The 19,595-nt window shown below is 46.3% G+C and overlaps 1 protein-coding gene across 11 annotated transcripts in view; it reads right to left on the reverse strand.

Annotated features, from left to right (window-relative positions):
• Positions 1–19,595, reverse strand: part of DLG1 (discs large MAGUK scaffold protein 1) — a 360,352-nt gene that overhangs the window by 207,996 nt on the left and 132,761 nt on the right. For all 11 annotated transcript variants that reach the window (XM_075938333.2, XM_075938331.2, XM_075938327.2 and 8 more), the window contains one exon: positions 11,721–11,774. In XM_075938333.2, the coding sequence (XP_075794448.1) occupies positions 11,721–11,774 (54 nt within the window). The remainder of the gene's footprint in view (positions 1–11,720; positions 11,775–19,595) is intronic.

Below are 19,595 nucleotides of genomic sequence, written 5' to 3' on the forward strand. Positions count from 1 at the left end.
ACCCAGCAGGAAACTGGCGCTACCTCTATTGTCGCTGAAGGTAAGTAGTGGGGCTTCCTGTGGGGTGGGGGAAATGAGGGGGGCCCCTGAACACCTAGCAATTAACTGGTCGAGCCCTCCCGATCAATGGGTTGGTGACCACAGGTATAGAGACTGTGTCGGCAGAAGAGTCGACGTAGGGATAAACTGAGGCAGCTCCATGGTATTCTGCTAAGAACTCTCATCTAAATCCTAAATAATGAGGCCAGGCCTGAGAACGCACAGAGCAGGCAGTTAACTTGACCCTGGTCGCCCTGGCAATCACGTTCCAAGAGGGCCTCACTCTGATAAGGCCCTGGCTGGTCCCTAAACAAACTGCGCGGAAGTTTCTCTCACTGTCTCCTTTAATTTTAGATAAATAAGCCTGAATCCCAAGGACCGCGCCAATGCAAGGCAGTATCACCCCCGCAGTAGACGTATCATAATTTCAGCAAAGTTGCCATCAACATGACTTTTTGTTTATGTTGGATATTTAGCTTGTTAAGACCTGTATTATTGATAAGATGTTTAATTGTGTAACTTTTGTAGTTATTGGCTTATGTGCTCATTATGTCTTGCCGCCAGAACCTATGGAATTGCTTCTATTCTGCCCACCTGCTGCCTATATAATTCAATGTAATGTTTTCATTAACTAGTGCTCTCCAGGTTAACTCCTGCTTGGTACTCCACCAGCGCTGGTGTACAATAAATCCTCAGCTTGTTTTCACTTGCATCCAGAGTGTCCAGAATTATTTCCTACAGTCGACTTTTGTACATTGAGTAGGAGGCCCAGGAGTTTGAATACTTGTCTTGTAGTTGATATCATCCATTGTGTCTCTCCCTCCAATGTGCCTCTCACCAAGCAACTGTCCAGGTAAGGAAATATAATGACCTACTGTCTGCGCAGGTACGCTGCTACCACAGCCAGAGACTTTCAAAATACTCTGGGCGCAGAAGAAAGGTTGAACAAAAGTACTCAGTGATCTGGTCCTACTATGAATTGTTTGCGTGCCAGATGAATAGTTATATGGAAATATGCATCTTGTAAGTCGAGGGCTGCAAGCCAGTCTCCCTTGTCTAGCGCTGGTATTATGGCCGCTAAGGTAACCATTTTGAATCACTGTTTTCGAAGATAGCGGTTCAGTCTGCAGAGGTCTAGAATCGGCCTCCATCCTCCCGTCCTTTTTGGGGTGAGTAAGTAATGTGAATAAAACCCTCTGCCTTGGAAGTCTCTGGGAACGATTTCTATTGCTCCCATATCGAGTAAACTCTGTACCTCTTGTCTGAGCAGACTCTTGTGAAAGGGTACCCTGAAAAGGGACAGCGAGGGTGGAGAAGTTAGAGGTAGTGTGGTGAGAAATGGATGGTGTACTCTGATGCTATGACTTTGAGTACCCAGTGGTCTGAAGTGATGGCATTCCTACAATGGCAGAAGGGCCTTAAACAGTGGTGGAAAACCGGACCAGAGTGTGATGGCTGGTGGGAGACAGGGAGATTTTGCAAGGCCTTGACCAAAATGTCAAACTTGCTGGTTGTTGGCTTGGTTATTGGCATTACGGTTGTTCTTGGACTGATCAAACCCCCGATGATTATACCTGGGGTACAGGAATTCCCGGTGTTTTTATATGGGGTATATTGTTTGCAACTGTAGGGTGGTGTGTATATCCCTAATGTGTGTAAAGTCGTCCTCAAGTCCTTGCTCGAATGTAGGACGTTGTCGGTCTTTTTTGCGAATAACTTTAAATTGTCTAAGGGGAGGTCGTCCACTTTTGACTAAGTCGCGAGGGACTCCAACGGAATGTAGCCAAGAAACCCTTCTCAAGACAATAGATGTCGCAGTTGCTCTGGACACTGTCGGCTACATCCAGCACTATTTGCAAGGTTGTTCTAGAGGAAGCATAGCCCTCCTGAACTGACTAAAGTATGGGCCACTTCCAATCAGGAAGGTGTTTCATCAGGGCAGATAGTTTTGAATAATTATCAAAATTATGATTGGACAACAGTGCCACATAGTTGACTGGTCTCAGAAACAGTGTAGAGGAGAAGTAAAGTTTCACGAGATCCATACACTTGTTGTCCATTTCCGCATTTGGTTTGTGCTGTGGAAATTTGGATCTGTGCTGAGCGATGTTGACAATTAGCGAATTGGTCTGCGGATGCATAAAAAGAAAGTCAGCCCCCTTCAGAGGAACAAAGTACCTTTTATCAGCTCATTTATTAGTTGGGTTTCTTCCGCTGAATCCATAATAGCTTCATCTATTGGTATTGCAACTATCCCCCATTGCCAGGGCTGCAGATTTTTAAGAAGTTTATGCTACTTTTCCTGTACCTTCGATAATTGAACATCCCGGGATGCAGCCACTCTCTTGAAGAATTCTTGAAATTGCCTTAGATTATCAGGTGAAGATTGATCCCCCGGTATAACAGCCTCATCGGGAGATGATGAGGATTGATCTGTTGGAGAAAGCTCAGGTGGTTGTTTCTCTACTTCTGAAAATTGGCCCTCTTCTGGTTCCGAATAGTGAGCCGTGGAAGGAATTCTGGGAGACGTGGTTGTAAGCTGTTGTGCATGCAAAGGTTGTGGAGAATTTGAGGGCATAACGGCAACAGCAAGGATAGTCATGCTCATGGTGATGCTGATGAGAGTAATGCCGGTGCTAGGTAGGCCAATGACATCTATATGAAGGAGTATTCCTAGAGGGGAATCTTGACCGGTAATATTCTCGATGCTGCCTAGGGGAGTATAGAGAATGAGGTGATCCTCATGATGAAGGGGGTGGAGAATGAGTTTTGTACCCTCTGTACAAATGATGGTGACATGTCATATCTAGACCCATAGCATCTAGTATGTTGGTACACTCTATCCCTATCTTCTCTTCTTAAGTAGGGCGAATCTGGAGAGCACAGCGGTGAAGATGGTACCAGAGAAAAGGTTAAAGACACTGATCCAGCCCCCAGCTTGCCTGGATCTGGCCCCCGAGACTCAGGACTCCCCACCCTTTCCCCAGAATTGGGAGCTTGTACTGGCACATACGTCCCCCGCTGCCCCCCTGTGGGGTAGGAGCAAACAAAAACTACTAGCCTGGTCCTCGCTAGACTCTGGTATGGAAGGGGAATGTGGGGAGTCTCTTTCTCCTTTTCAGATGGGGGCCACATCAGTGAAGGGTTTTTTTTGTTTGTTTGTTGTTTTGCTTCTCACTTGTGTGTGGCCCCTGACTGATTTCTCTGTGGGTCAGAGGCCCAGGATGCAAAAAATGTTCCCCACCCGTGTTTTAAGAGTTACTGAAAATCAACAGTCCAGCAGGCTCTTTTGTCAATGGGTAATGATGCAGGCTTTGCTGAGACAGTATAAGCACTGTTGGTACTCCCCATTCTCAGAAAAGGAGCGTGTGCATAAATGACAGTTTTGGAAGCTGAACTGCTGGAACACAATCCGCAGGATGGGCAGTCTCGCCAACAAGAAAACAAGTCTGAAAGCCAACTTAACTAAAACACTAATACTCTACAAAAGCAAGAAAAATTATTATATGCCACCATACACAAAAAGGAATAACAGACAACCCACTCTTTTAGCTAGACTAAGAACATGGAAGAACAGGGGTTCCAACTCTGGCCATGCGGGATTAAGATCGATGGGGGAGCGAGGAGGAGCAGCAGCACCTCAAACTGAACAGCCTCTTCTAACCTCAGCTGCAGACACGAGGACCATGCACAACTGCTACTGAATTATTCCAGCTGTGGCACACCGTGCACATGCACACTCTATGTTTGGAATCTACACAAGGACCATCATTCAATGAAGAACGTTTGGGTACATGTTATCTGAACTCTCTGATTTTAGAACGTCTAATAGTAAAAGCTGATTTTTAGCGTCTTCCTGACTCATCATCAGAAATGACAATATCATAGCTTTTCACCCTAATATTGAACAGAAATATTTATTGAACATTTCTGCCATTTGCTTTATAGCAATCTAACCAGAGATATTTAAATTTATAACTGCCTTCCTTTTCCTCAAGTTGTTTTTTTGAAGTAATACAACTCACTCACAACCTTATATATTTTTGCAGTAATTCAAAATTGTCTCCCCAGTGTGCATTACTTTGTGTTTATTTACTCTAAATTTTTATTTGACACTTTATAGGTCTCTGACTGCCCTCTCTATTCTTGACTAACAATGCTCTCTCATTAGGAAATTTTGACACAGCATTACTAAATGTCCTTTTCATAAAAACAATGAATAAATTTAAAGATACTGGGACTTGACACAGAACCTTTTGGCACCTTTCATTATCAACCATTTGTCATGGAGCAAGCGGACCTCTCATTGTATACTATTTTCTCCCTCCGCCATTTTTTATTCGTGACTTTACTTTTTCCTCTTACTCCGTGACTTCTTTAGTAGGTCCTTATAAGGTACCTTTCCAGAAGCCTTTTGACAGCACAAGTAAATTTAATCTACTAGTTCTCCTTTTACCCATTACCATACTGACATAGTCAATGAATTTTCAGAAAATAATGAAACCCAAATTTCCCTTGTAGAAACTATGCTACCGTATTTTAGCAAATATATCCTGCACCCAAATATAACCTGCCCCCGAATATACCCCGTGGTTTTTGCTATTTCAGTAAAAAAAATCTTGTATACGCCATGCACGAGTATAACCCGTGGGGTATACAAGGCTGTGCCGGGGGTATATTTACGATGCAGGGGGTTAGGCTCCCAGCCCGCGAGAGAACAACGCGGGGAAACTTACAAGGGGCACAGCAGCCAGGAACACTCCAGAGCCAGAGCAGAGGCATCCCCAGCAGAGGCGCAAGGCGGGAGGCTCCTAGCCCGGGCTGACAAAGGAAAGGAGTCCGGAGCAAGTTGCTCGGCGGCCAGCAGCAGCAGCGGCGGGAGTCTGCAGGCGGCCTTGGCTCACAGGAGCGGGGCCACGACATGGCGCTTGTTGCTCCTGCTCAATCCAGCTGGGCGCCCTTCCCTGCCTGCAGCCACCGACGCCGCACGCCAGACCCGCTGCACGCTCACTTGTTCCTCCCGGGCCGACACCTGCCCAGCTGCCCTGAACCATGCCCCACTTGTTGTTCCTGGGCCGGGGCATGGTTCGGAGCAGCGGGGCAGGCGTCGGCCCGGGAGCTGCAAGCAAGCGCGCAGCGGGTCCGGCGTGTGGCATCGGCGGCTGCAGGCAGGAAGGGTGCCCGGCTGGATCGAGCAGGAGCAACAAGCGCCACGTCCCGGCCCCGCTCCTGTGAGCCAAGGCCGCCTGCAGACTCCTGCCACTGCTGCTGCTGGCTGCCGAGCAACTTGCTCCGGACTCCTTCCCTTTGTCAGCCCGGGCTAGGAGCCTGCCACCTTGCACCTCTGCTGGGGATGCCTCTACCCCGGCTCCAGAACATTCCCGGCTGCTGCGCCCCTTGTATGTTTCCTCACGTTGTTCGGTCGTGGGATAGGAGCCTAACCCCAAGCCGGTAAAGGTAGTGAAAGGGTGGGAGGGAGGGGATCCTCTTCCACTGAGTAAAAAAACCCCTATATACCCCGCGCACAAGTATAGCCCGAGGGGGGGCGGTGGTGGCAGGGTTTGTAAAAACAAATATAACCCACGGGTTATATTCGCTAAAAGACAGTACACAGACTCTCTCACACCAAATCCTTTCTGTGTTTTATTATTCTTTTTAAAATCATCATTTCAACCAATTGGCCAATTAGAAATATACACCTTTTTGGTATGTAATTTCCTAGAACATCCCTAGAGCCTTTTTAAACAAAACTTGTTTCACCCTTCAAACCTTCAGAAGACTAGTGATTTCTCATGAATGTGCATATTACTGCTTGCAGCTCAGCCACTTGATTCTTAAACTCCTTCAGAATTCTAAGAGCATATCTATCTTTTTAAAAATCTACTTGACCCTCTTCCATTATTCAAATAATTAAGTTTAAATGGAGTGGAGCCATAGATGGTTGGACTCCCTTCTGAGTGCACTACTGTGTGAATTATTGCCATTTGTGCAGGTATTATCATGTGTAGTTTGTCTCCTGCTATGCAGTAGCACAGTTCTTATTTGTTGCAAGCACTGTCACTCCACTTCAGAGAACCAGATAGATAGCATGCTGTCAGGTGAAATATCATGCCTTTGCTCTAGGACAGGAGGTCCGGGCGGGACAGACATGGGCAGGGAGGTCACAGACAGTTGATAAAGACATGGAAACCATGTCTGCCGAGGCTATTAGAATTACATGGGCCCTGTTCTGTGTCTATCTTCTGGAGAGCTCTGGGGATTAGAGGGATAGGAAGGAAGGCATATAACAGGTGAGTATTCCATGGGAAGAACACTATGTCTCCCAAGAAGTTGTGCCCTATGCCCGCTCTGGAACAGTACTGGGGGCATTTGGAATTGTGACTTGCTGCAAAGAGGTCTATTTGCAGTCGACCCCAGCACTGGAATAGATTGTGGGTGACCTGACTGTGCAGTTCCCATGCATGCTCTGTGACAAAGTGATGGCTGGGGTATCTGCCATGGTATTCTTTTCCCCAGGAAGGTATTCCAGTGTGATGGTTATGTTGTGTTAGATACACCAATTCCAGAGCCAAATCGCCTCTGCACATAGGGAAGGGGATCTGACACCTCCTTAGCAGTTCATATAAAACATTGTGGTCATATTATCAGTGAGGATATGCACCAAAGATCCCTGAATGTATGGAAGGAAATAATTGCATGTACTGAACCGCTCGAAGCTCAAACAGATTGATGTGGCACCTAGATTCATTGTTGGACCACTTCCCTTGTATGTATTCTTGTTGGAAGTGGGCACCCCAACCTAGAAGTGAGCTGTCTGGAGTGAATTGCTTCGATAGTTGATCTCAGTGGAAGGGCAACCCAGAGCAGAAGTTCTGTGTCTGGGTCCACCATTGTAAGGAAGGACTTTCAGCGTAGAGGAAACATGCCTGTGGTCGTGGTGCTCAGTTGGCGTATACACTGAGGCAATCCATTGTTGGAAACATTGAATGTGCAGTCTGGCATGTGGGACAACATATGTAGTGGCTGCCATATGTCCCATGAGTTTGAGACAAGTTAGAATGGGAACACTTGAGATGCTGGCCATGATTGTGACCAGGCTTTTTATATTGTCGAAACGTTGATTGGGGAGATAGGTGTGTACTGTCCTAAAATCTATGCGAGTCCCTATGAACTCTAGGGCTTATGTGGGGTGCAGAGTAGAATTTTGGTTGTTGATAATAAACTCTAGAGATTGAAGGAAGGTCTTTATGAATCTGATCATGCCCCTTGTGATCTATTGGGAGAAACCTTGGATGAAGCCTTCGTCCAAACAAGGGAAGATTGTGATGCCTTTCTGACGGACGTGCACAACTGCAACTGCCAGTGTCTTGGTGAATACCCTAGGGCAGAGGAGAGTATGAACGGAAGGACTCTGTACTGAAAATGGTCTGATGCTACTATAAAGCATAGAAAACGTCTGTGTGCACGGTGTATCATGATATGGAAGTATGCATCTTGGGGGTCAACGGCTGCAAACCAGTCCCCCTGTCCAGTACGGGAATAATCGTAGCGAGTGTAACCATTTTGAAATGCTGCTTGTGAAGGATCTGTTTAGTTGACGGAGGTCTAAGATAGGTCTCCAACCCCCGTTCTCTTTTTGGTGAGAAAGTAGTTTGAGTAAAAACCTCTCCCTTGGTATTGCTTGGGGACCCTTTCTACAGCTCTTATGTTGAGAAGGTGTTGGACTTCTTGGCAGAGCAAGGTTTCATGAGAAGAGTCACTGAAGAGGGAACGAGAGGGTGAGGAGGTTGAGGGAAACTAACAGGAAAGGAATAGAGTACCCGCAGCTGATGATTTCTAAAACCCACCAATCTGCAGTGATTACTGCCCAACAGTGGTAAAAAGGGCGCAAGCAGTGGTGGAAGATATTGGGCTTGCCTGCCACTGGTGCGGAAGGGAGGTTGAGCAGATCTTCAACCAAATTCTCAAAACCTGCTCTCTAGAGACCTGAGTCATGGAAGAGAGTATGTTTGGGGCTCTTCTCCATTGGTTTTCTGGTCAGAAGCAGCTTTGGTCAAATGGTTGATGATGAAGCTTCCTGCCAAACGTTGTATCCCTACATCTTTGGTAGGGTGTGCATCACTTCCTTTGGTGTTGGGGGGGGGGGGGGGAAGGGATACATCCCCAGTGTGCACAAGGTGGTGCATGAGTGTTTGCTAAAATGCAAAGCTTCATCAATCTTTGCAGCAAACAATTTGTCCTGATTGAATGGTAGGTATTCTACCTTGGCCTGGAGTCCTCTTTGACTGGACCAGGGTTTCTAATTTTTCCCTGTTTGTTTCCCAAGCTTCTTGCATTTGTGTACAAACACCTTAGATAACCAGCTGATTGCCCGACCTCTCCATTTGAATCAGGGGTCCTTCTTTGTTGCCCGTTCCTCCTTGTACTTCTTCCCGGTATCCGACTTCCCCACTTACCTCAGGGCTTTGGTCACCGTCCCCCAACGAACCTACTTTAAAAGCCCTCCTCGTTAGGTTTGCAAGCCTGCCTGCGAACATGCTCTTTCCTCTTTTGGTTAGGTGGATCCCATCTCTTTCTAACAATCCTTGTGCCTGGAACAGAATCCCATGGCCAAAGAAACCAAAGCTCTCTCTCTGACGCCACCTGTGCAATCACGTATTTACTTCCTCAATTCGACAATCCCTACCTGGACTTTTTCCTTCAACAGGGAGGATGGACGAGAACACCACGTGCACTTCAAATTCTTTGATCCGTCTTCCCAGCGCTACATAATCTGCAGTGACCCGCTCAAGGTGATTCTTGGCCGTATTGTTAGTTCCTACATGGAGAAGCAGGAAGAGGTAGCAATCCGAAGGTTTGATCAGTTTTGGAAGAGTCTCAGTCACATCCTGAATTGAGGTCCTTGGTAAGCAGCACACTTCTCGAGATTCCAGGTCTGCATGGCAGATGGATGACTCAGTCCCCCAAACAGCGTATGCATTTGCTGTGGTCATCATAGGCTGGCATGGAGTCCTGGCATTTCTTGCATCTTCTGAAGCCGAGAGAGACTGGCATTTTGTCCGGTGGCAGACTATGCCACTTGCAGCTGCAAGTGTTATTTACGAGTAAAGCTGCCTTTCCCCCTTTTTTTGTGTGTGTGGCAGTTTATAGTTTCCGTGGCTTGCCACTGCACAGCAAAAAACTGTTGTTCTGACTAACTATATACAAGCTGAAGTGAAAAACTGGGTGGTTTTTTTGTTTTGTTTTTTGGGTAAGTATTAACTGTCTAACAGAAAAAGAATGAACCACAATGGGAAAGTCTATACTATCTATCTAAAAAGCCTTTTTCTCCTCCTAGAAGTGAGATGAGGAGAAAGGATGGAGCTCCTTCTGTAGCTGAGAAAGGTGAAGAAGGAACTAAGGGGAGTCTTGCTGCTTGCGCTAACTTCAAACACGAGACCACTGAGTGCCTCTTGTGCATGCGCAGCTCAACTGGAACAATGCTGTAAAAATCTCCCATCTATGGCGCCGGGACGAGCCTGACACCAACAGTGGAGCACCCACGGGGACATCACTCGAAGAAGTGAATATTAAAAAGAACCCCTCCAAAATGTTACTGTGGTATTTCTAATAATGTTAAGATGCATAGCAAGAACTTTACTTTTTTTTTATCATTTCATTTTAAGATCAGATTCATCAATACACTCTGGCTGCTTTGGCCTAGCCAGGAGCAGCAGTGAGATACCATCTTAGTGAGAGCACACCTTGCTTTTACTCTTTATCGTGAGCAATGAGTCAGTAGCCATTACAGAAAAGGGCACTTTTGTTAAGGGCCAGTATGGGTATATTCCTACTGAGAACAAAGGGAGATGACATCTATTCTGAAAGAGGGCAGTTCTTTGTGGAATGCTCTGTAGAATAAAAGTATTCATCAGCCTATATTAAAAGATAATATTTTAGCTATGAAAGACAATGGCACAAAAATACCATTTAATCCTTGAAACAAAATTTCTAAAGTATCTTGTACTCAAAATTTCAGTGAGTTAACTACATGGGAAGTTTAAAAAGTCATTTGGTATTAAGAACTTTTAGTACAAAAAAGATGCAGGTGCTAAATGTCTTCAAGGATGGACTCTTAAATGATTGCAATTTATGGATTTACTTGTACGTTCTCAGAAAACAGGACTATGTAGCACTTTAAAGACTAACAAGATGGTTTATTAGGTGATGAGCTTTCGTGGGCCAGACCCACTTCCTCAGATCAAATAGTGGAAGAAAATTGTCTGGATCAAATAGTGGAAGTGGGTCTGGCCCACGAAAGCTCATCACCTAATAAACCATCTTGTTAGTCTTTAAAGTGCTACATAGTCCTGTTTTTTGTTTCAGCTACACCAGACTAACACGGCTACATTTCTATCACTATTCTCAGAAAAGTCATTGTGTACTGTAATTTGAAAATATACTGTATTCTTCATACGTAACAAAATGGTTAGTTTTCTCTTCTGAATGTAAAACTCATGTAACTATGGAACTATGAACAGTACTCCTATAGCACGCTAAGATGCAGAGCAGTTAAGACTACTTTTTATTCCCACATAGCTACAGTTATTAATTTAGTAATTCAGGCAGTCCTAATACAATTTTACTGCATATCTGTAGAGAATTAGAAGTCTGATGAAACACACTGAAAAACAGTTTCCATCAAAGGTCTAAGGCAGAGGTTTTCAAACTTATAGCAGCAGTGCACCTTCTTGGAGTGTGTCGTTCCCTCCCCAACACCGCACTGCACCACGCCAGTGAATATACCACCACCCAGCTCGTAAGGCAGAGCATAAAACAGCAGCTGCTGGCTGGGCCCCTATCTCTGAAGGCAGGGCCACACAACCAGCAACACAGAAGAAAGGCAAAGTGGTATTTATCTGCATCAGTTTTCACAGCAGACTTATATGTAAGGGTGCAATCACACCAAAGGGAGGCAATATGAAAAATTGTATTTTCCAATATCACTTTTCACAGCAGATTTAATGCTCCACTGCCACGCTTACTTCTAGCACTGCTACTACATCTACAGTGCTGACTGCTGGAGTCCCATCACCTCCAGGTGAGAGGTGGGTGAGGCAGCCTGGGCTTGGGCTCTTGCTGAGAGACTGGGGGATGGGACTCTAGTTGTCAGTCCCAGGGTTCCAGCTGTCACCTTTACCCCCACCATGCAGGTGTGCATGGCCGTTCTACACAAACCCTAGCCACCTGGGGCTGACAGCCATAGTTCTTAAAACACAACACACACACCGCTCATGCCTCCCTTGATACATTCCCATGCCTCCTTCGGAAGGCCCACCCCATAATTTGAGAACCTCCAGTCAAAGGGAATCACATGACATAGCAGAGGTATAGCGGCAAAGAGGTCTATTTATTTCACCCTACGGAAGAATATGAAAAGAAATTCCCAGGCTGTAAATGTTATTTGAGACATATGGCCAGAACTCTATTATCTGTGAATAACCAGCATAAATTTGAGGTACATTAGCTGTACTCTGCAACATTTGGGATTCAGCAGGTTACAGAGCATACACTACCACAGAGTAGGTTATGACATATATATATATATATGATATATGCTTTATCTTTGTAATGACAGAACAAAAACTAAACATTGTATATTCATAAATATACAAAATAACTGAAAGAAAATATAAGCTTACATATGCTGGAGTCTCCAAAGCATCTGTATTTACCAGTATTGGAGGAGGATTTGCCTTTAAAGGAAAAAAAATTAAAAAACATAAAAACACAAGTCAGAGGAAACAATACTAAAAAAGGTTAACAGATATGTACACAGCAGGGAAACTCTATGATTTGTAAAGTACACCAACGTGTTGCAAAATAAACTGGTCCATGTAGACCTTGCTGGTATGCTTGAACATGGTACTATGAAAGGCGTACTATGGAACCTTTCGTGCACACCAGGAGGGTAAACTAGGACCAATAAGTGAGCAATGCAGTCTGCTCCTCTGACAACCCTAGTTTACTAATGGAAAGAAATAAAAGGACAGGTTAAAATTTGAACATTTAAAAATCTATTCTCCACTTAATCTACGTGACAAAAGTATGCATAAAACTACTTTACATTAATAAACTTAGATTGTCAGAGGAGTTTTAATTTCCAGTGATGAAAAGAAAAAAACAAATTATCCTTAAAGTTTAACCAAGCACTCACATTTTACACATTAACTGCAACTTTTTTTATTAAGACTAAATATACTGAAATATTAGTTAAAATAATTAGAACTTTTACCAATGAATGAGATTTCTACAGCACTGTAGATTAACATGGAGATGATTAAACATTTGCTGTGATTAAGCAAGTGACGAAACACCAATTGAAGCAAAAGGTGTAAAGGTTTTTTATAAATGCTGAAGTTGTTGCTCTCAATTGTAATTCCTCTTTTCTTATATAAAAGACTCACGGCTATGACTTCCATTTGCATGTCCCTTTAAAGTCAGGATGTTAAATTTGTTTATAGAGATGGAAGGGGCGATGTTATAGTTATACACTAGAAAAGTCATTATACTATATACTATTCTTGAACAAAGATCAAGGGTGGAAATTTGCATAAACATGGGAAATTCAAGTAAGAGTTCAGAAGTAAAATAAATAAACTTTTTAAAAAGACAATATTTCTAAAAGTGTACCAAAGGACTTAAAAATAAAGTTTTCAGCCAACAATTTAGAAGAAAGATTGGATGGCTAAGTACAATTCAAGGTAGTTGCTAACTGTTACCCATCCAATCTTTCTCCTAAATTGCTACCTGAAAACTTTATTTTTAGTCTTTTGGTGCGCTTTTAAAAAGATTGTATTTTAAAAAATTTTATAGACAGTGTGTCAGTCTGTTTCCTCTACTAAAAACTAAAAGGTTCTTGCCCGCCCAGAGCTCGGGGGCAGCGGGAAATAGCCGCCCATCCCAGCTCAGGTGAAGCTCTGCTTCCACCCCGGTGCTCAGTCCCCTCCGTCTTCTCTCCCAGTGCTCTGATGGCTCAGTCTCCTCCTTCCCTTTTCCCTCCCCTCTCCCTGTGCTCTGTGGACTCTTCTCCCACTGTCTCTACTCCTCTCTCCATGCAGCGCTGCACTGAGCTAGGCCATGTTGCCGGCGGAACCCGTACCACTACCTGCCCAGTGCTCGGAGGCAGCGGGAAAGAGCCTCCCATCCTGGCTATGGGGCAGCTGTGCTTCCACCCCAGTACTCTGGGGGCTCAGCTCCCTCCGTCTCCTCCCCCATCTTCTCTCCCTGTGCTCGTATGGCTCAGTCCCCTCCTTCTCCTTTCCCTCCCCTCTACCTGTGCGCTGCGGGCTCATCTCCCACGGTCTCTACTCCTCTCTCTGCGCTGGCAGGGGCAGAGTGGAGCTGCACAGCACAGAGCCAGGTGGCACATCATGCCTGCAGGAGCAAGCCAGGTGGCAGAGCACGCCTACAGGAGCTGGCAGGGTGGCCTGCCACATCGGCCACAGCAGCAGCGCCTCCCGGGAATGAAGCCACGCAGCGCAACTCTGGCGTGCTGGCGGGGGCAGAATGGAGCTGCGCCGCATGGCACGGAGCCAGACAGCAGAGCACACCTACAAGAGCTGGCAGCGGGGCCGTATTGGAATGTGAGCAGGAGTAGCAAGTTGAAAATCCCATAGCAGACAGACAAGAACAATGGCTGCTTAAGAGAAAGATTGTCTAATAACCTCTATTTGGCAGTGGTGCAACTACTATCATTTCTGGTGACCACAAATCAAGAAAGATGTTGACCAACTGGGTTCAGAGAAGAGGCATGAGAATAGTTCAATGATTAGAAAACATATCTTATAGTGACAGGCTCATGGAGCTCAATCTATTTAGCTTAATGAAGAGAAGGTAAGGGGAGTCTCATGATTACAGTCAGTAAGTCCTATCTAGTGAACAAATATTTAATAATGGGATCTTTAATTTAGCAGAGTTAACAGTCCACTGGCTGGAAGCGGAACCTAGACAGATTCAGATTAGAAATACAACATCCATTTGATTTTGTAGGTCCTTCTCGTGAAGGGCCATCGACTGTTCAGTAGAATATGTCCACCAGTTGAGAGATTGCAGTACTGGTGGAGGAAGCGTGAGGCGCTTCGCGAGGCTATATCAAGCTGGGATACAGGTGTTTGCAAGCGAATGCTGTAGGCAGTGCACATGTAGCCTCGCGAATAGGACCATGAAGGTTGTGGCCGCCATCTGCCCCCATAATTGGAGGCAGGTCTGGACCGTTGAAAAAGGAGTTTGCTTGACTCCCCAAATGAGGTCAAAAATTGCCTTGAATCTTTGTGGTGGCAAGTAGGTTCTTGCTGTCACCAAGTCTAGGAGTGCCCCGATAAATTCTATCTTGTGTGGGCTGTATGATGGACTTCTGCATATTGACAAGCAGGCCAAAACAGGAAAAATATTCACAGGTAGCGGTTGTCATAGTTAGTAGTTTGTTGATGAGTGGAGCCCTTGATAAGACAGTCGTCAAGGTAAGGGAAGATGATGATGTTCTGTCTTCTGAGGAAGGCTGTGACTACGGCTAGCATCTTGGACAACACTCGAAGGGCTGTAGAGAGACCAAAGGGGAGGATCCTGTATTGGTAATGGTCTTGACCTAGAACAAATCTGAGAAACCTCCTGTGGGCCGGGTGGATGGTTTCATGAAAATATGTGTCTTGAAGGTCGAGGACTGAGAACCAGTCCCCTTTGTCCACTGCAGGTATGATAGTTGCCAGGGTCACCATCCTGAATTTTGTGTTAAGGAGGAACTTGAGTTTCCTGAGATCCAAGATTGGTCTCCATCCCCCTGTCTTTTTGACTATTTGTAAATAGTTGGAGAAGAACCCTCTTCCTCGATATTCTGCAGGAACAGGTTCTATTGTCCCTATGGTGAGGAACTTTTGCACCTCTGCTTGTAATGCGGGCTCGTGAGATGGGTCCCTGAAAAGGGACAGGGTAGGGGGTTGGGTAGGAGGCATGGTTGTGAAGGGGATTGTATAACCCAATTTGATAATTTCCAGGACCCATTTGTCTGTAGTGATTTGGCCCCACTGTTGATAGAAAAGTTTCAGGGGTAAAGAAAGGTGGCATTGGAATGCACTGGCATTGTGGAGCTGTCAGTCAGATGTCCGACAAAGACTTCAAATTTGTTGCTTGTGTGAGGTCGACTGAGTAGAGGAAAACTGATTTTGCTGAGTCCTCCTTCTGTTGCTTAGGCCTGTTGCCATATGGTCTTTGGGTTTGCCTGTAATAGTTATAATTACAGTCCCTTGGCCTTTGGCATGGGGCGTACTTGCATTTCTTACTAGGTGAGATGTACATCCCCAAAGTGTGGTCTGAGTCTCCTTCATTGAGTATAGGAACTCCTTTGATAGCAATTCTTTTGGGACCCCTGATAACTGCAGCCACGAGGCCCTACATGCTATGATGGCTGGGGCTCTAGCTGCAGTGTCAGCGACATCCATTGCGTCCTGGAGGGCCGTTTTTGCTATAGATAAACCATCCTTTATGATGGACTGAAGGTGCAGTCTCAATGTCAGGAAGGTCCTGTAGCAGATCCTATAGTTTGGCATAGCTGGCATGATCATAGTTGACCAAGAGGGCTGTATAATTTGATATCCTGAACTGGAAGGTGGTAGAAGAGTATAATTTGTGGACAAAGGTATGTAGCTGCTTATGCTCTTTGTCACAAGGTGTAGACTTAAATAGTGGGTTCTTACCCCCTTATGGTTAACCAAGTCTACAACCAGTGAGTTTGGCTGGGGATGTGTGAAGAGGAACAAAATATTTTCTATTGGTCCGACGGTTTGTGGGGGGAGATAGAGGCCGGATTTTGCCACAGCACGTCCGATGGCTCCAGGATAGCTAAGTTGATGAGTAAGGCTATCTTTGAGGATGCAGTAGGTTGTAGTATCATCAGCAATTTGTATTGTTTGTCTTGTACCTCTTGAAGTGTATTGTCCTGTGACTGAGCTACCCATTTGAATAGTTCTTGAAATTGTTTTACATCATCTGCCAGTGGAGAGAGCAATATTGGAAAGACTGCTTCATCTAGTCTATAGGATCTGGGGTTCTGTGAGAAGCCCTCCGAGTCTAAATGGGGTAAGTTATCGTTATCATTGGAACCTGCTTGTGACATTACTGAGGATGGGTGAGACAGTGAGAATGCACGGATATGGATGGGGAGCGCACAGAAGTGTGCGGTTGTGTGCTTTAGGCGCTGTATCTCTTGACTGACAGGCATGGGAAGACGGTGACCGATACCCTTGCCATCGTTCCCAAGGGGCCCTGTGACGGAGTGAAGCAGCCCCGCACTGAAGGCAAAGGGCCTAGCAAGGGCTGCCTGGCTGCAGAGGCCCTTCCCCTGCAACCTTACTGGGCAAGCCCAGGCTGTAGCGCAGCTATAAAAGCCCAAGGAAGGGCTCAGTCGGGGCGGGCGGCTGGAGAAGAAGGACCTACGAGGGAAGCTCCTGACCTGCAGCAACCAGCAGCCCCAGAAGAAGCCCAAGGAGACCCTGAGGCTGGGGGGGCATCGCAGAGGCTGCCTGCCAAGGAGACATCACCCTGGGAAGGCTGAGAACCTGGCAAGTACAAGAGAAGTGATCCCCCTGGACCAAGTAGGAAGTGGCCCAGGGCAGGAGTGGGAGCAGCCTCTCCCACCCCGGAAACCTCGGCACGCTTCGGTAGAACTTTCCCGCCGAGGGAGTGGCACGCCTTCCTGCCACTCACAGGGCCCTGGGCTGGGACCCGGTGGAGTAGGGTGGTCCCAGGTCCCCCCTGCCAAGGGTACAGCCCTGCTGTATCTCTGATCTGCTGCTGCAGGCCTTGCCTTAAAGGGCCATTCTTAAATTGCATTTTTTAAGACTCTGCTTATGGACTCAGGCCAGGGGGCCTGGCCTTAAGGGGCCAGTCTAAAACTGTGTTTATTGGTTCAGGACTTATTCGCCCAGACTGGTGGGCCTGGTTCTGAAGGAATAGTCTGTGTGGGGATTTTTGGACTTGGGGGGTCTTTCCTCGCCCATCGGAGGGAGCCAGAGAGAGGGACCCACCACAGGCCCATTGAGGCTGGAACTGTAGTGAGGGATACATCCATGGCTGGTTGCTCCACATGGGGTATTGTTGTAGAGAATGATCCCGATATGAATGCCAAGAAGCCATTGATCCGGACGGAAATGAATGGCATGATGAAAATCTGCTCCTATGGTCGTTGCCATAATCAGTTCTTGATGAGAGCAGCATAGGAGAGTGGGGAGCCCGTTCTGGAATATGAGTATGCCCCTGGGTATGAGAGACCACTGAGAAGAGCAGTGACCAAGCTCCTGATCTCAGTGGTGTGCCTGGCTGAGGCAATTTTTGTAAGTGCTGAGTCTTGCACAGTGCTTTCTTATGCTGAGGTGCCAAAATGCGGTCAAGTTTGGTCTGAACCGTTTGTTCAGGCACCGTAGAGGCACTTTTATGAGCTGGTGGTAGCGGCACATATGTGGCTTCATGGGTGCCGCTGCCTAAGCGGCATCGACCAGCGCGGTGCGCTTAAGTTCTGACTCAGTTCTCCTGGCTGGTGCAGACTTGCGTTTCTCCACAGTGCCGGAGACTGATGGCACTGAAGAACGAGGGGTTCTGGGCACCGCTGGTAATAAGCATGACAGGGAAGCCCATGAGGCTTGTGAGCCTTTGCGAGGTGGTGAAGCAGCCCTGTCAGCGAGCTTCTGCTGTCCCCATGTGTCCTCGGGTTTGTCCCGTGTAGATTGTAGGTTTTTAAGCCGCATTTCGCGGTCTTATCTGGCTCTAGCTGTTATGCTCTGACAGTGAGGGCACTTGTGTGCTGCATGAGACTCTCCCAGGAATTTAATACAGGAGGCATGGCCATCAGAAATAGACAGAGTCTTGGCACAAGTTGCATCTTTTAAAGCCAAGGGAACCCAGCATGTTGAAGAAGAAAAGCTGCGGTGGCGGCACTTTTTTGGTTTTTTGTTTTTTTTAACACTGTATGATAAAGCTAACTATAACTGAATAAACTATGAGGAAAAGATTCTAAACTACTGCTAATAATCTTGTTTTTCTGTCAGGAAGAAGAGCATTGCTCTGACTCTGTCTTCAGCCAAGGACGGTAGAAAATGAACTGATGGGGCTCATGCTATGCACGCACTCAACGAACGGCAAGGGCATGAGATACTAGGTGCACAGGCGCAGCGAGAGGAGCACTGCTCACCAAAATCCTCCGATCAGCGGTGCAAGGATGCCTCAAATCTGAACGGAACACCCACAGGAAAACCAGTCACTGAAGAAGCTCAATTCCCGGTGTAAATAGTATGTTCCAGTTGCGTGGGAGTGTGATCAGTCATCAATGGCCATTTTGCTCAGGAGGAGAAACTACGGTTGACGGGGCCAGCAAGGTGCTATTAGGATAATCCTCACTTTATCTCTCCATACTTTGATGAGTACTCAGTTGAGGCTGGGAACGGAAGGGATTGCATAGAGAAAGGGGCGTTCCACTTGAGGATGAGAGCATCTCTAAGAAAATGCTTCCTCATGCCTGCCCTGGAGGAATAAAATGGGCATTTTTTGTTCACTTGGGTGGCAAACAGATATATGAGAGGGTATTCCCACTGTGCGAATATGTCCATCAGTACTGAACGGTTGATCTCCCACTCGTGATCTCGAGGTAGGGCTCTGCTTAGGGCATATGCTGTTGTGTTTAGGGTGCTGAGGAGGTGGCACGCACTTATGGAGATGCCACGAGTCAGGCACCAGTTCCAGAGTGCTATGGCTTCCTTGCATAGAGCGTGGAATACATACAGGCCATATCGTCCGTATATATTCTAACGTGGATTCCAGTGATGTGGGGAAGAAAATGCCGGCATGCAAGCTAAACAGCCATGAGCTCAAGGGTATTGATATGTAGTGTCCTTTCTGCTGGTGTCCATAGGCCCTGCGTTGTAAGGTCTCATGTGTTCTCTCCAGCCAATGAGAGAGTTGTCTGTGGTGGTGACCACTGTGGAGTCTGGAGTTTGAAAGAGTATGCCACTGCATTAATTGTATGGTTTCATCCACCATAGCAATGATCTTTTTAACTATGTTGGGGACTGACAATATTTTGGCCATTGAGTGCAGGTTAGGCTTGTCGGTCGATCAAAGTCTTTCCTGAAGATACCTAATGAACAGACAGGCATTGGGGACAACAGGGTTGCAAGACGCCTTATGTCCCAGGAGTTGTAGACCGTCATGGACTGTGACACATGGCATTACGCAAAGCAAATGAACTAGTTCGCTGAGCCTCAGGACATAGGGAGGCGATGGCTAAGGACAAGTTGAGGCGAGCCCCAATGAATTGTATGGACTGAGTGGGCACAAGGACTAACTTGCTCTCGTTTATCAGACGTCCCAGTGATTGGAAGCACTGTTGTACCAGATGGGTGCAGCGATAGGAATCATGTCTGGTTCTTGCCTTGATAAGGCAAGCGTTGAGGTATGGATAAATTATAATGCCCTGTTTTCTGAGGTGGGCTGTGACCATAGCTAGCACCTTGTAGAAAACCCTCAGCGCC

The sequence above is a fragment of the Pelodiscus sinensis genome, chromosome 10 (genome assembly GCF_052426305.1).
Source record: "Pelodiscus sinensis isolate ZL-2025 chromosome 10, ASM5242630v1, whole genome shotgun sequence".
Taxonomy (NCBI): Eukaryota; Metazoa; Chordata; order Testudines; family Trionychidae; genus Pelodiscus; species Pelodiscus sinensis.